Source organism: Typopeltis vanoorti, chromosome 7 (assembly GCF_054136105.1).
Source record: "Typopeltis vanoorti isolate ZY-2024b chromosome 7, IOZ_Tvanoo_1.0, whole genome shotgun sequence".
In the NCBI taxonomy this organism is placed as follows: Eukaryota; Metazoa; Arthropoda; class Arachnida; order Uropygi; family Thelyphonidae; genus Typopeltis; species Typopeltis vanoorti.
This window is the reverse complement of record NC_143555.1, coordinates 7,205,770-7,219,544: the sequence shown is the minus strand read 5'-3', so window position 1 is coordinate 7,219,544 and position 13,775 is coordinate 7,205,770. Positions and strand designations below refer to the sequence as shown.

The following is a 13,775-nucleotide window of genomic DNA, read 5'->3' as shown; positions in this document are numbered from 1 at the left end:
GGAAAGATTCCTGTTGCTGATCTTTAGTTTGAGAAAATCTAATGAGTGTTTATCGCATTATTAGCCATTATTTTTGGATACCTCTAGCCCATACTCCCTGTATTTATTATTATTATTCAGAGAGACCTCTGGGGAATCAGAAACTCATGACGGGAAGCCATATTATTTGCACCAGCTGTCATCCCTGTTCTTGAATTCATGCCACTTGTACATACATCAAATCCATTCCAATCACACATGACTATGAGAGAAAAAATGTAGCCCTCACCCCACTTCTTCACAGCATTCTTTCTCAACTTCCAAGGATGCCCTAAAGTCCTTTCCCCACCCTCCATAAAATGAAAAATTCCATCTACTGAAATTTTGTATAACCCTTTCAGAAGTTTCTAAGTATCTGCAGCCCACAAGTTCCAATCTGTGATCCACAAACCTGATATCATTTTTAACACTCTCTTTTGCATTCTCTCCACTGAATCAGAATCACCACAGAAACTAGGAGACCAGTCCTGCGTGCAATAGTCCAAGTGTGTTCTTATCAAGGCCTTGTAAAGAGGCAAAATAACTTCATTATCTTTACATGTCAAGGTTTGTTTCAGCATTGCCATCATTCTCTGAGTTGTATTTACAATTTTATGACTCTTGAACTTCTTCCTGTCTAATAATAGTGCAAGATCTCTAGCCTGATCAGCTTCTTCAAGCATAATCCTATCAATATAATACAACATTAGATATCTAATCACACAAAAGTGCATGACCTTACATTTATTAACACTGAACTGACAGCCATTTTCACGTGCCCACGATTCCTGCCTATTCAAATCATTCTGCAAGAATTGAATATCAGCAGCACTCTTGATTCCTTACCTGTCTTTGCATCATCGGCAAATAGCTATATGTAAAGCATGTCAAATCCTTTACAACATCATTAATGTAGAGATTGAATAACAATGGACCAAGGACCGATCCTTGAGGCACAACACTGATTATCTTGAATCTTGCAGATTCACCCCCTCCCCCACCCCTCATATACTACTTTTTTGATATTTGTCAGTCAGCCATCCTCTTATCCATGGCAACAGCTTATAATCCAATCCCATATTCTCCAATATACTTCTGAACTGAGAGAGAAGTCGAGGCACCCACTTTGCAATGACCTTCGTCATGTGAAGCTTCTCGTGAATGATGCAAAAGACAGTTGTTGGTTGTAATAGAAAGCCCCAACCTTTCTGAGATTTCATTGAGCAGTTCCTCCTCAACAAAAGAGACATTTTCCTTAGTCATCACTTCCACAGGCCGACCATCACGGGGATCATCTTCAATCCTCTCTCTTCCTAGGCGAAACTGTTTAGCCCATTCCGTCACAGTGGAATATGAAGGAGAAGCTTCCCTATAAACACCATCCAATAGCCATTTGATAGCACTTGGAGAAAAACGTTATCACAGCATGGTCCTCAATTTTTCACATTACATCCACTTAGCATGGTAGTAAAATGAGTGCTTCCAACCGAATTACGCAGGCAGAAAGTTGAAACTGGTATACTAAGCTCCCCATAAATGGTGCTATCTTTCACGCACAGCATTTTAAAATTGGTGCAAATTATGTATGTCAGGCCGGAAGCTTTTGGAACCTACCTCGTAGTTCCGTACAACACTGGTAAATCTTCTGGCCCGTCGCTTACAATTATCATAACTCATCATCCTCATGCACACGGTATTCCTTCCACATCATCTTTTTCTTACGCATCTCTTGATTAGTAAGATTACACATCCATTTCACTCCACTCTATTCTTTGAACTCTAGGGACACATTCTGATATCAAATTATTTAAATAAAAATAAAGTATTTTTGAAACACTTCCCATGCATTGTTGATATCCTTCCCATCCCACAACAGATACCATTGTGTAGAACCCAGAATACTCCTCATGTGGTCATATTCTTGCTTTGTAGTTCAGCATGCAACCTTTTCTGATTGGAACATTCATAAACTTAACCCAAGTGATTGTTGGAAGTATTTTTTCACTTGGTTATATACTACAAATTAAAGATACCTAAAAATTATATACTTGGTTTAATCCTTTATCCAAATATAAGCAAGCAAAGTTTGCGCCTGAAGTATTTTCAGGACTAGGGCAACTCGTGGTAAATGTGGTATGACTTTTACATCGCTTGCCTTAGTATCCCATAATGCAAAGCACATCTCCTTTCAGACATGAATAATGCTATGTATTATGGAAAGGGTCACTACCCAGACCGGTTTCAAACTTTATTGAGGTCTCTTCAGTGGGAGCCAGACCCAGAGGTAATACTAAAGTTGAAATAATGCAGAATGTGAAGTCATACCACTTTTACCACGAGTTGCCCCAGTCTTGAAAATACTTCAGTCGCAAACTTTGTTTGCTTATACTTGGATAAAGGATTAAACCAAGTACAAAATTTCTTGGTATCTTTAATTTGTAGTATAACCAAGAGAAAAGAACTTCCAAAAAACAACCTATCTCTAATCCAGAGTAATTTAATAATAAGGTGTGACACCTTTTGGCAACTGGTGTAGGAAAATATGACTTCTGCATTACCTCAACCTTAGTATCACATCTGGGTCTGGCACCCACTGAAGTGCTTTTGTGAGGCTGTAGCCAATGAAGTTTTAACTGAGGCTCGGCTATTGCTGTTTCCAGGTCTGGCTCTCACGGATGTGTTTGTGCAAAAAGGGCGGTCGGTTCCCTGAGATATGAGAAGCTCTGCTTGGGGGTAGGGCTTTGCCTGTCTCTGAGTGGGGCCACCGCTGAGATTATGGTTCTGCTTGCCACTGGGGGAGCCAACGCTGAGTTAATGATCACTCAGGTCGCTAATTGTTGGGTGATCTGGCTGATTGCACAAGTTTTTGGAGAGGTAACCCCCACACTTTAAACAGGTCTGGGTAGTGACCCTTCCTATAATGCATAGCATTATTCATGTCCATAAGGAGATGTGCTTTGCATTATGGGATACTAAAGGCAAGTGATGTGAAGTCATACCACTTTTACCAAGAGTTGCCCCAGTCCTGAAATTACTTCAGGTACAAACTTGTTTGCTTACACTTGGATAAAGGATTAAACCAAGTATATAATTTCTTGGTATCTTTAATTTGTCAGTCCAAGTGAGTACCACATGACCACTGTCACTAAACAGAGGCAAAATAGTCATGCCTTTAAGTGAAACTTCCTCTGGTACTATAATCAGATCTAACACTCTTTGACCACAAGTTCCTTATGTCATTTGCTGCTTGAAGAAGTTGCTTTGCAATGGCTCAATAAATTGGTAATGCATTTCTTCCGTCACTAGCAACCGATTCACCAGGTCTGTAACGACACACCACTATGTATTTAATCTTGGTAGACTCTACCTCACACCAGATGGCTTCAAACTCACTGCCACATGAAAAACTGTTACTAGTATTGCAGTCATAGGTCTCAACTCTAACTGGATTACTAATCTGAAATCATTAGCTGGATGCCCCCTCCTCTCCTGTCTATCCTTCCTAAAAATACTATACTCTTTGTGCTCAATATACCAGTTAGTACGTCTTCGTTTGCTAGTCAAGTTTCACTAATGCCTACAACATAAGGTCCCAATAATTTGAAGCCATCTAGTGTGAGGTAGAGTCTATCAGGATTAAATATATAGTAGGGTGTTGTTACAGACCTGGTGAATCAGTTGCTAGTGATGGAAGAAATGCATCACTAGCGGTTCACACATTCAATTTATTGAGTCATTGCAAAGCAACTTCCTCAAGGCAACAAACTCTACCCTTCTGTTTCTGATACTCCTAGCCTTCGTGTACAGACACACATGCTTAATAGGTCTGAACCGGACGAACACAGAATAGTTTCTCTCTTCATAATCATTTCTATAATAATAATAATTCCCATGATTAACACAGTTACCTAACATTGTCGCTCTTACATACAGATCCTCACGATTCCTCCCATTAGAATTCAGTTTCCCTCACTCTGTGTTAGGTTTCATATCAATTAAGAATTTTCCAAGACTCCTGATGCCAAATGCAATCAAGTGTAGGCCATCCCTCTTATACAAATCCAATCTTCCCTCAACCTCACTCCACACATTCAAAAACTCGAATCCATTCCTTCTACACAGCCTACCTATGCATAGAATCATTTGCCATCATAGCCCTGCTTCTTAATTCATTTTTATCATATCGCGGTAATATCCTTCATATCTTCACTTTCTAACTCTTCCAACAGCCCTTTCATGTCACCTCTCATACTGAACTTATTGCTAGTTAAGTCATTAATGCCTACTTCAATTACAGTCTCATTTACTTTTCTTTTCTGTTTTTGAACTGCTTGTTGTATTTTTAATTTTTGCATCAGGAAAACTTGATATTATAACCCATTCATCAATGGCATATTTTATATAGTCAACATACCAAATAACACCCTTATTTTTATAATTAACTGTATTTATCAGATTTTTATTATTGCATGCTAACTTATCTGATTCAGTGATTTCTTTTCCATTTTGCTGCTCAACTTCTTTTATTCTTCCTGTGTTCTTCTAAATGCCTTTCAATTCTCTGTAATTCCCTCATTGTATGTCTAATAGTTTGCTTTAACCTAGCGATTTCAGAGGTTAAATTATTTTCAATATTCTCTTCAATATCGTCTTTAGTGGAGAAAACCTATATTATATATATATATAGATAGATATAGATGTTATGTGCACCACAGTGACATTGTATGATGTATAATTTTCTTCATCCTATTTATCCTCAGGCTAATGTTTCTTTTGTGTCACACACATTGCAGCTAGCAGTTTAGGCCATAAGGCAGACAAGTTTGTTTTGAAGGGAAGAAAAAAAAAACAGGACTAGGGAGGGAGAAGAATTCATACACTGTCTCTAAATCAGGTCATATCTCAATGATTTTTATGAATTAGTACATCTTAATAACATTCTAATACTTAAGGAATTGACAGCGTACACTAGAAATATAAATTAAATCAACTTTAATATATACTTTCCGATATTTCGGCAACGTCACATTGCCATCTTCATGGAAACTTATGATAAAGACACATGCACGCAAGTACTACATAACAGCAAATGAGAAACAAAGCGAGGAAGCTACCGTTTTCCTAAAATCCTGGTGGGCTTTATTAGGTGTTCTTAGCCTTTGGGCTGAAGTTCTTCTGATGTATGTTTCCCAAATTTGGAATAGTCTCATGCATCCAAATTTGTTGAGGTTTGGCATGTTCCTAAAGGCTGAGGCTAATTCCATGAATAGTCTTCCATATTTGAACTTGTTTTCTTGCTGCAGTGTATTACTGTGGCTTTCTTCCACCTTATTCTGTGGCGAGTATCCAGAGCATGGGCTGCAAGTCCAGAGTGGCTGTACTGTTGAAATCGAATGTAGTCCTTATGTTTTGAGATTCTGATATTTGTTGTCCTGCCTGTTTGGCCAAAGTAGGACAATTTACAGCTGTAAGGGACCTGGTATACACCAAGTAGGTCTAGGGGAAGTGGTTGGTCTTTAGTGGAGCAGATAAAGGATGCCAATCCAACATAATGACATAATGGTCAGTTTCAACGTCTCCTCCTTATTCCCAAATGTCCCCCTCAAGGAAACCTTAGAGCTAATCCAAGCTAAATTTCCTCTTGATATCTCAGCCCTATTTCAGTTCACAATGAACGCAGGCTATTTTGTTTCGCAGGAAAAATTCTACAAACAGATAGAGGGGACAACCATGGGTTCACCACTTTCCCCACCCTTGGCCAACTTCTTTATGGAGACTTTTGAAGAGAAAGCCTAAAACTCTGCCCCACAAAAACTTACCATATGGCTTCACTACATTGATGATGTGTTCGCTATTTTGCTACATGGCCCGAATAACACACTTAAACAACCAAGAATCAAGTTCACCCTGGAAAAAGAGGAAAACAATAGCCTCCCCCTTCCTAGACACACTAGTCACCTGCCAACCTGATGGTACCTTGGTTTTCTCAGTTTTTAGAAAACCCACCCATACAGGCAGATAAATTCACCAACAATTCCCCCCCCCCCCCGTTTTCTGACATAAATACTATGTCAGAAAACATAGTATTTATGCATATCAGCCCCTTATTTGGATTTCCATGCACAGATCTGGTCACTTGACTATACTGGCAATAAGGAAACATTGGAGAGTGTTCAAAGGCTAACAACTGTCTCACAACTCTGGAATGTTGAGTCCGAAGACAGATTAAGGGAATATAGATTGTAGAGCTTGTTGATAGAAGGATAAGTGATATGATGAGACACGTAAGCTGGTCAGACTAGTCTATGAGATGAATTGATACAGGGGAATCATTGCATAAGATAATGGGAGAATGAGAGATCATCCTTGGAAAATGTACAAAGGTTATGTGAACAAGGAAGTGAAAAAGAAATATTTTTCATGGTAGGTGGTAAATGAGTGAATGTGTTACAAGTGTGGATAGAGAGTGCACCAATGCTGAATATCTTCAAGGTAAGGTGTCATAGTTATTGTAGTATGTGAGTGTTCGACCACTCACAGTGAGTCTTCAGACTCCATGGCAGCATGGAAGTAATACTATAAATACTATATTAGTATTACTAATCAGTATTACTTCAATTAGCTTAAATAAGGATTATAATACTGAAAAGTAAGAAAAATGAAATCTGATCTATTAGGCATACTTACATAAATCAAAAGTTTTAATTTTCGCTTCAGATTTCTATATCTTTGACGATAATCAGGGGATTCTGGTTTTGATTCCTCTAAAGGGAAAAAAAAATTATGGAAGTGAAGCCAAATTTATAATTTAGATATGCTTTAATCTCCTAAAAAAATCAAAATACTAAATTACCTGTTGATGGCATTGGCTTTATAAACAAAGAGATCACCTCTTCTGGCTGAAGGAGAGAAAAAAAAAACATGCTCTATAACATAAGAAAATCTTAAATTCTAAATTTAAAACTTATGATTTTAAATGTTAAATTATTTACTTTTAAATAAAATAAAATTTTATTTTGCTAGAATTAGAAATAAAGTTATTTTTAACTCTAGCATACAGTTAGAAATTTCTAACTCTATGCTCGAGTTAGAAATAATCCAATCCCAAATGCCTTAGGAAAATATGGAGAAATCTGCATAAATAACAATGGTCAAGAACTATTAGACTTCTGTACTTTCAATAATTTTAAAGTCTGTGCGGTTAGCCTAGTGGCTGTGCGCTTCGCAACCATATGACTGGGGAAGGAGTGTCCCAGGTTCGATTCCTGTCGAAGATGTGAGGAACTTGAGGATCTTCCTCAGGCATAGCCAAGTTAGCCGGTCTTGGGCACGGGAAGTAGGGTTTTCCCCGCCAGTTTATCTGGCGTTTTTCATCCCGCAAGCAGGCAAACCTGCCCGGTGAACACACACGGATCTACAGCCATAAATACTTAACCCTCCCATGAGAGGGCTCAACTCGCCCCATCAGGGACAGGGGAGAAAAAAGGGAGGAATCTCCATACGAATGAATGAATAATTTTAAAATAACCAATACTGTTTTTCAAAAAGAGAATATAAATAAATATACTTGGAATGGCAGAGGAACAAGACCTATAATTGACAATATCATTACTAATCAGAAACCAGATCCCTGTGTTAGAGATGTACATGTTTACAAAGGAGGTAAAATTTTTTCAGATCATTATTTATTGTCTAAAATAGAAATACTAGCAAAATGAGAAAGGAAGTAAATAAGAATAAACAAGAAATAGAACAGGTATACAAAGTATATTACAAGAAGAAAGCATGAGAATGCTATATAATCACGATTAACAGATTACCTAAAAGATGCCCAAATCAGAAAGATAAGAAGGATGGAAAAACTTTAAGATAATCCATAAAGCAGCCTGTGACGTACTTGGAAAGAAAAATATTTTATTTTTCTTTCCATAATATTAAAAAGAAAAACATTAAAAATCTGGAACACAGATATAGAAAATAGAATAAAAGAAAAACAAATGGCATGTAAATCACTCCTTCAAAAACTTACAAAGGAAACAGAAGAAATATACAAAAACAAAAGAAATATAGCTAAAATCATAGTAAAGAAAGCTCACCAAGATTCTTCTGACAGATTTATTAATAAAATAGAAGACTTACATGGAAGACGAGACATGGACTACAAAATATTAAGGAAAATAAACAACAGAGATAGAGATACAACACAAATCAACATAATACAAGAGAAACAATGGATAGAACATAGGAAGTTGTGACCTAAATTTAATAACAGAAAATATTAATGAAGAACTAAAAAAATTGTAAGAACTAGAAGCAATAAAAGTATCAAAAAACAGAAAACCAACAGGATTAGATGGCATAAATACAGAGCTTTGGAAATATGACAGAGGAATATTTACATCATAGATTGTTAAAATTAATAAATAGCTGTTGGAGGGAATGTGAGGTTTCAATAGATTGGTTAAAAGCTAAGGTTATATTTATATTTAAAAAACGAGACTGAGGTAATTGTGGAAATTAACAAAGGAATAAGTTTATTAACAGGCATACACTCAACAGGCATACATACCCATACTTGAAGTAGAAAAAGCCATCAAAGGCTAGAAATGCAGAAAGGCAGCAAGAGTAGATGATATTCAACCAGAAATGCAGAAGTATGGTGGTAAAAAAGTCTTACAGTGGATGCACTGCATAGTTCAGAAGGCCTGGACAGAGGGGGCAAATTCCTGATGATTGGAATAGAGCTCACATAGTACCTATATATATAAAAAGGGAAATAAAACTGAATGTGAGAATTACAGAGGTATTTCCCTACTGAGTGTTCCTGGTAAGATTTATGCCAGTATACTTGAGAAACGGTTGAGAAGAATTGTGGAAGAAAAGCTTGGTGAAGAACAAGCTGGATTCAGGACAAATAGAGGCTGTCGGGATCAGATCTTCACTTTACGACAGATAGTTGAGAAATCATGGGAATATAACAAAGATCTGTAATTAAGTTTTTGTAGATCTGGAAAAGGCATATGACAAGATGCCAAGAGAAAAACTATTCGAAATGCTACAGTTATATGGTGTCAATAGGGCATTATATCAAGCAATACTTAGTCTTTATTTGAGTTGTAAGTCAGCAGTTAGAAGTGAAGGAAGTACAGGAAAGATGGTTTGATGTTAAATCGGGCGCCAGACAAGGATGTACATTACCCCCCCCCCCTCTGTTATTCTTCATCTATATGGATCACATTATGAAAGAAAGCCGTATTAAACTTGTTGTAAAACGTATTAAACGAAATTGAAGATGTTAATGTCAGCTCTTTGCTTTATGCGGATGATATTATACTTCTAAATAAATCCGCTACGTCTGCAAGATTCCCTGACTAAATTGAATAACTGTTGTAATAGATATGGTATAAAGATCAGCATTAAAAAGACAAAGACAATGAAAATAGGCAGAAACACTGAAATATCAACTGCATTCTGAATGGAGAACTTATAGAACAAGTAAAACATTTCAGCTACTTAGGCACAATTTTTAGTGAAGATGGTAAATTAAATATGGAAATAGACAACAGAATCAACAAAGCTGGTATGGTAGGAATTCAATTAAATAAATTCATATGGAATAAGAGAGAAATTAGTCAGAACACTAAATTAGCTGTATACAAGACAGTATTCAAGCCAATTTTAACTTGTGAATCTGAGAGCTGGGTCAGAAGTAAAACACTTGACCAAAGACTAGAGACCGCAGATATGAGAGTCCTGAGAAAGATTTGAGGTGTGTACAAATGACATCAATGGCAATATCATATTAAAATTGAGGATATTAGGAAAGAACTTGATATTGTCAGCATCCAGGAATGCGTTAGCAGAGCTAATCTCAGGTGGTATGGTCACTTAAATAGAATGGGCGAGGAAAGATTGGCAAAACAAGCATTCTCTGCCAGGTTGGCAGGAAAACGACACAGAGGAGGACCAAGATATAGGTGGATTGATACGGTACAATGTGCCTTAGACGATAGAAATATATGATCTGATAATGTTGGAGTCTTGACAAGTAATAGACTGATTTGGAGGAAAATTGTAGATAGGAAGTTAGTAATGACGTAAATTTTTCATGTAGTACTATCATATTCTGTACACCTCTTGACGGTACATGGCAGGAATTTGATGATCATAAGTTTAATAAATATAGGTTACAAAATTTACAGTGAAATCCTGAATAAAAGATTTAGAAATATTGCCAAGACTGTACTCTCAGAAGAACAGAATGGTTTCAGACATGGAAGATCATGTATAGACAATATTTATATGATAAAACAAATTACTGAAAAAAGACGAGAATTTAATTTAGAGAGACTCATATGGCATTTAAACATTACGAGAAAGCTTTTGATAAAATATACAGAGAAAAACTATGAAATATAATGAAAAACAAGGATAGCTATTATATTTGGTACAAGCTATGCAAAGTTTATATAAAGATATAAAAAATACAGTTACAGTTTGGTAATAAATTAACAGAAGAGATTGAAATAAATCAGGGTGTCAAACAGGGATCTAACTTATCTCCCAGTCTATTCAATATATATATATATATATATTGATCAGATTATTAAAATATGGAGCCTCCATAGCTCAGTCAGTATAGATGAAGCCCTTTGGCCGGATTTTCCGTCAGAGATGTGAGGAACCTTTATCGGTCTCTTTCGATGAACGGTGAGTTAGATGGTCTCATACAGAGGTAGGCTTTTTTTTTTTTTTTTTTTTTCTTCACCTGGAAACTCAGGTTTTTCATCCCCCAGAACAGGCAAACTGGTCCCACAAGCATCTACAGACATTGGACACACCGGGAGGCATAGGGCCAGGCCCAGCTAGTGACGTGTGCGAAGTGTGCAATATACACAGGTGCCGCAGAAGAAAAGGCACCTAAAAGATGTCAAAAAATATGAGATAAGAGTTTAAACGAACAACGAATGGTACATATAATTATGAACGTACGTCGTCTTCCGGTCGGGGCCCCTTCAGATCTTCCCGGAAACAAACAAATAAATTCTGAAATTGTATCCTGGACCCAATTATATCACTGTAATTTCTGATTAAAATTTACAAAAATATACCTAAAATAGTTCTTTATTTTTTGATGTATCATAAATCAACTTATGATTAATTGTTGAGTTCCGTGTAAAAAAAAATTGTATAAGCAGGACTAATCCATAGGTAACATTATACTGTAAAGCGGTTTTCATTTGTTTTTCATTTCCTGTTCATTTTATTCACACTTTATTCAAAAATTGGAAAGCCGCCGAACATTAATCACATACACAAGAAAAATACTAGGCACCGGCGCTGCATAGGGCTATGGTTACGAGTTACGTTGCAAAGTCCAAGAATGCTTTGAAAGGTCATGGATGCTTAAGTGCCTGTTAGGACTACTGATAGGATAGGATATTAAAATATAGAAAGTAACAATAAAACAAGGCATCTAGTTAACCAGAAGAACTATTATTAATACAATGCTGTATGATCAGATGATCAGATTATATTACAAGACAATGATGATGATGACCTTCAAAAATCAGTTTACAAAATAAACAAAATAAGCCAATAATTTTTTTTTGTGAAATTAAAAATTTCACAAAAGAAAACAAAAGTCATGGTAAGATATCAGTTAGACAACAAGGGTCATTTACTGTGATAAAGAGCCAAGAGGCTATTTTTTCTGGCCGCGTAAATTACGTTAAAATAAATCCCTCATTATTTTAAAGCCAGATATGAAACTTGGAGATCGAAATCTAAGAGTTTCATGCTGAAGAACTATCGGCGAGTCCAAGCGTAAGTCAACCAACACCTGGGGAGTACAACACTAGGGCAACTCGGAGCAAAGGTGCAGCAAGCTCCATCACTATCCCTAATATTTTCTCATAATGTAAAACGCAGCTCCTAGGAGATGTATTACTGTTTTACGTTATGAGGAGAGATCACTACCCAGACCGGTTTCAACCTTTTTTGAGGTCTCATCAATGAGTAGGTAGACCTGGAAATACAAAGGTTTAAGTGAACCAAACTTACATACCTTTACTGTATGAATTGCCAGAACGGTGTACCCGTATATTATTACTACTACGATAAAGAGCCAAGAGGCTATTTTTTCCAGCGGTGTAAATTAAGTTAAGGGGATAGTAAATCCCTCATTATTTTAAAGCCGGATATGAAACTCGGAGATCGAAATCTTAGAGTTTCATGCCGAAGAACTATCAGCGAGTCCAAGCCTAAGTCAACACCGAATGGTCATTTACTGCATCAAAGCCAGAGTAGAATCAATAGTTGAAAACTGGTTCAATGTAATGTGCATCATACTGAAGGTGTGTGTGAGAGAGAGAGAGAGAGAGACTGATGAATGATGCCTTGGTTCTTATTTCATTCAATAGGTGTATATAGCATTTGTTTTTTTTTACAACAGTAGAGGTTGATCTTTGTTGCTGATATGATAGACTAATCCACATTTGTGTTTCTCATCTTTTCCACATCTGTAATGTGATATGGAAACCTCCAAATCATCCTGTTTGTCTTACATATGCTGCATTAACAGTCAATTTAATAAACCACTGTTATTTTTAAAGACGAGGTGGTTTAGTGAGATGCAAAAATCTTGAAATTTTGTACAGTGGGATGTTTTAAAACTACTTTTAAACTTTGTTGGAAGTTTTTCCACTTGGTTATACGATAAATTAAAGATGCCAAGAAATTATATTCTTGGTTCAATCCTTTATCCAAGTGTAAGCAAACAAAGTTTGCGACTGAAGTAATTTCAGGACTGGGCAACTCATATATAGAAGCTAATAACTTCACATCACTTGCCTTAGTATCCCATAATGCAAAGCACATATCCTTATGGACATAATGCTACATTATGGGAAGGGTCACTACCCAGACTTGTTTTGACCTTTACTGAGGTCTCATCAGTGGGAGCCAGGTCCAGAAGTGATACCAAGGTTGATGTAATGCAGAAGTCATATTTCCATATACAATAGCCAAAAGGTCACACACCTTATTATTAAAATACTCTGGATTAGAGAACCAGTCTGGACAGTGACCCTTCCCATAATGTATAGCATTATACTTGTCCATAAGAATATGTGCTTGCATTATGGGGATACTAAAGCAAGTGATGTGAAGTTATTAAGCTTCTATATACAAGTTGCCCAGTCCTGAAATTACTTCAGGCGCAAACTTTGCTTACACTTCAGAAGCTTCAGAAATGCTATATACACACACCCACACCACAATCTAATAAGAACCAAAGGCATCATTTTACATCGATTGATTATCATCAAGAATTCATGCATACCAGTGTGTTAAAGCTTAATGGAGTATTAACAGCACTAAGAAAGGATTAAAAGCTATTTTAATTCTTACAATAAATATTACATCTCAGTCACTGAGACATCTTCAGAAAGGCGCACACACACACACACACACACACACACACACACACACACACACACAATGGCAACACAATAATAAACGAAACATGGATCTGACACTAAAATCCAATCTAGGTGAAGCACCCTCTATGGGCATTTGTAGGTGGCCTAAGTTGTAAATTGGGAACTCTGAGGATTAATCTTTTCCAAATTTAGGCAAATCAACCACCATCCACGTAGCTGAAGAGAAAATATAGATCTGCAATAATGACTATGGTCAATCTGATCCTGTGAGTGTAACCATATACTGGTTACCACTCACAATATCTTCTGGAAAAA

General features: G+C 36.6%; 1 protein-coding gene across 4 annotated transcripts in view; it reads right to left on the bottom strand.

Moving 5' to 3' along the window:
• Positions 1-13,775, bottom strand: part of LOC150104472 (uncharacterized) — a 209,024-nt gene that overhangs the window by 161,811 nt on the left and 33,438 nt on the right. For all 4 annotated transcript variants that reach the window (XM_090395653.1, XM_090395655.1, XM_090395656.1 and 1 more), the window contains 2 exons: positions 6,872-6,917; positions 6,706-6,782 (listed from right to left, as the gene is read on the bottom strand). In XM_090395653.1, coding sequence (XP_090251779.1) covers positions 6,706-6,782; positions 6,872-6,884 — 90 coding nt within the window. In that variant the 5' untranslated portion in view covers positions 6,885-6,917. The remainder of the gene's footprint in view (positions 1-6,705; positions 6,783-6,871; positions 6,918-13,775) is intronic.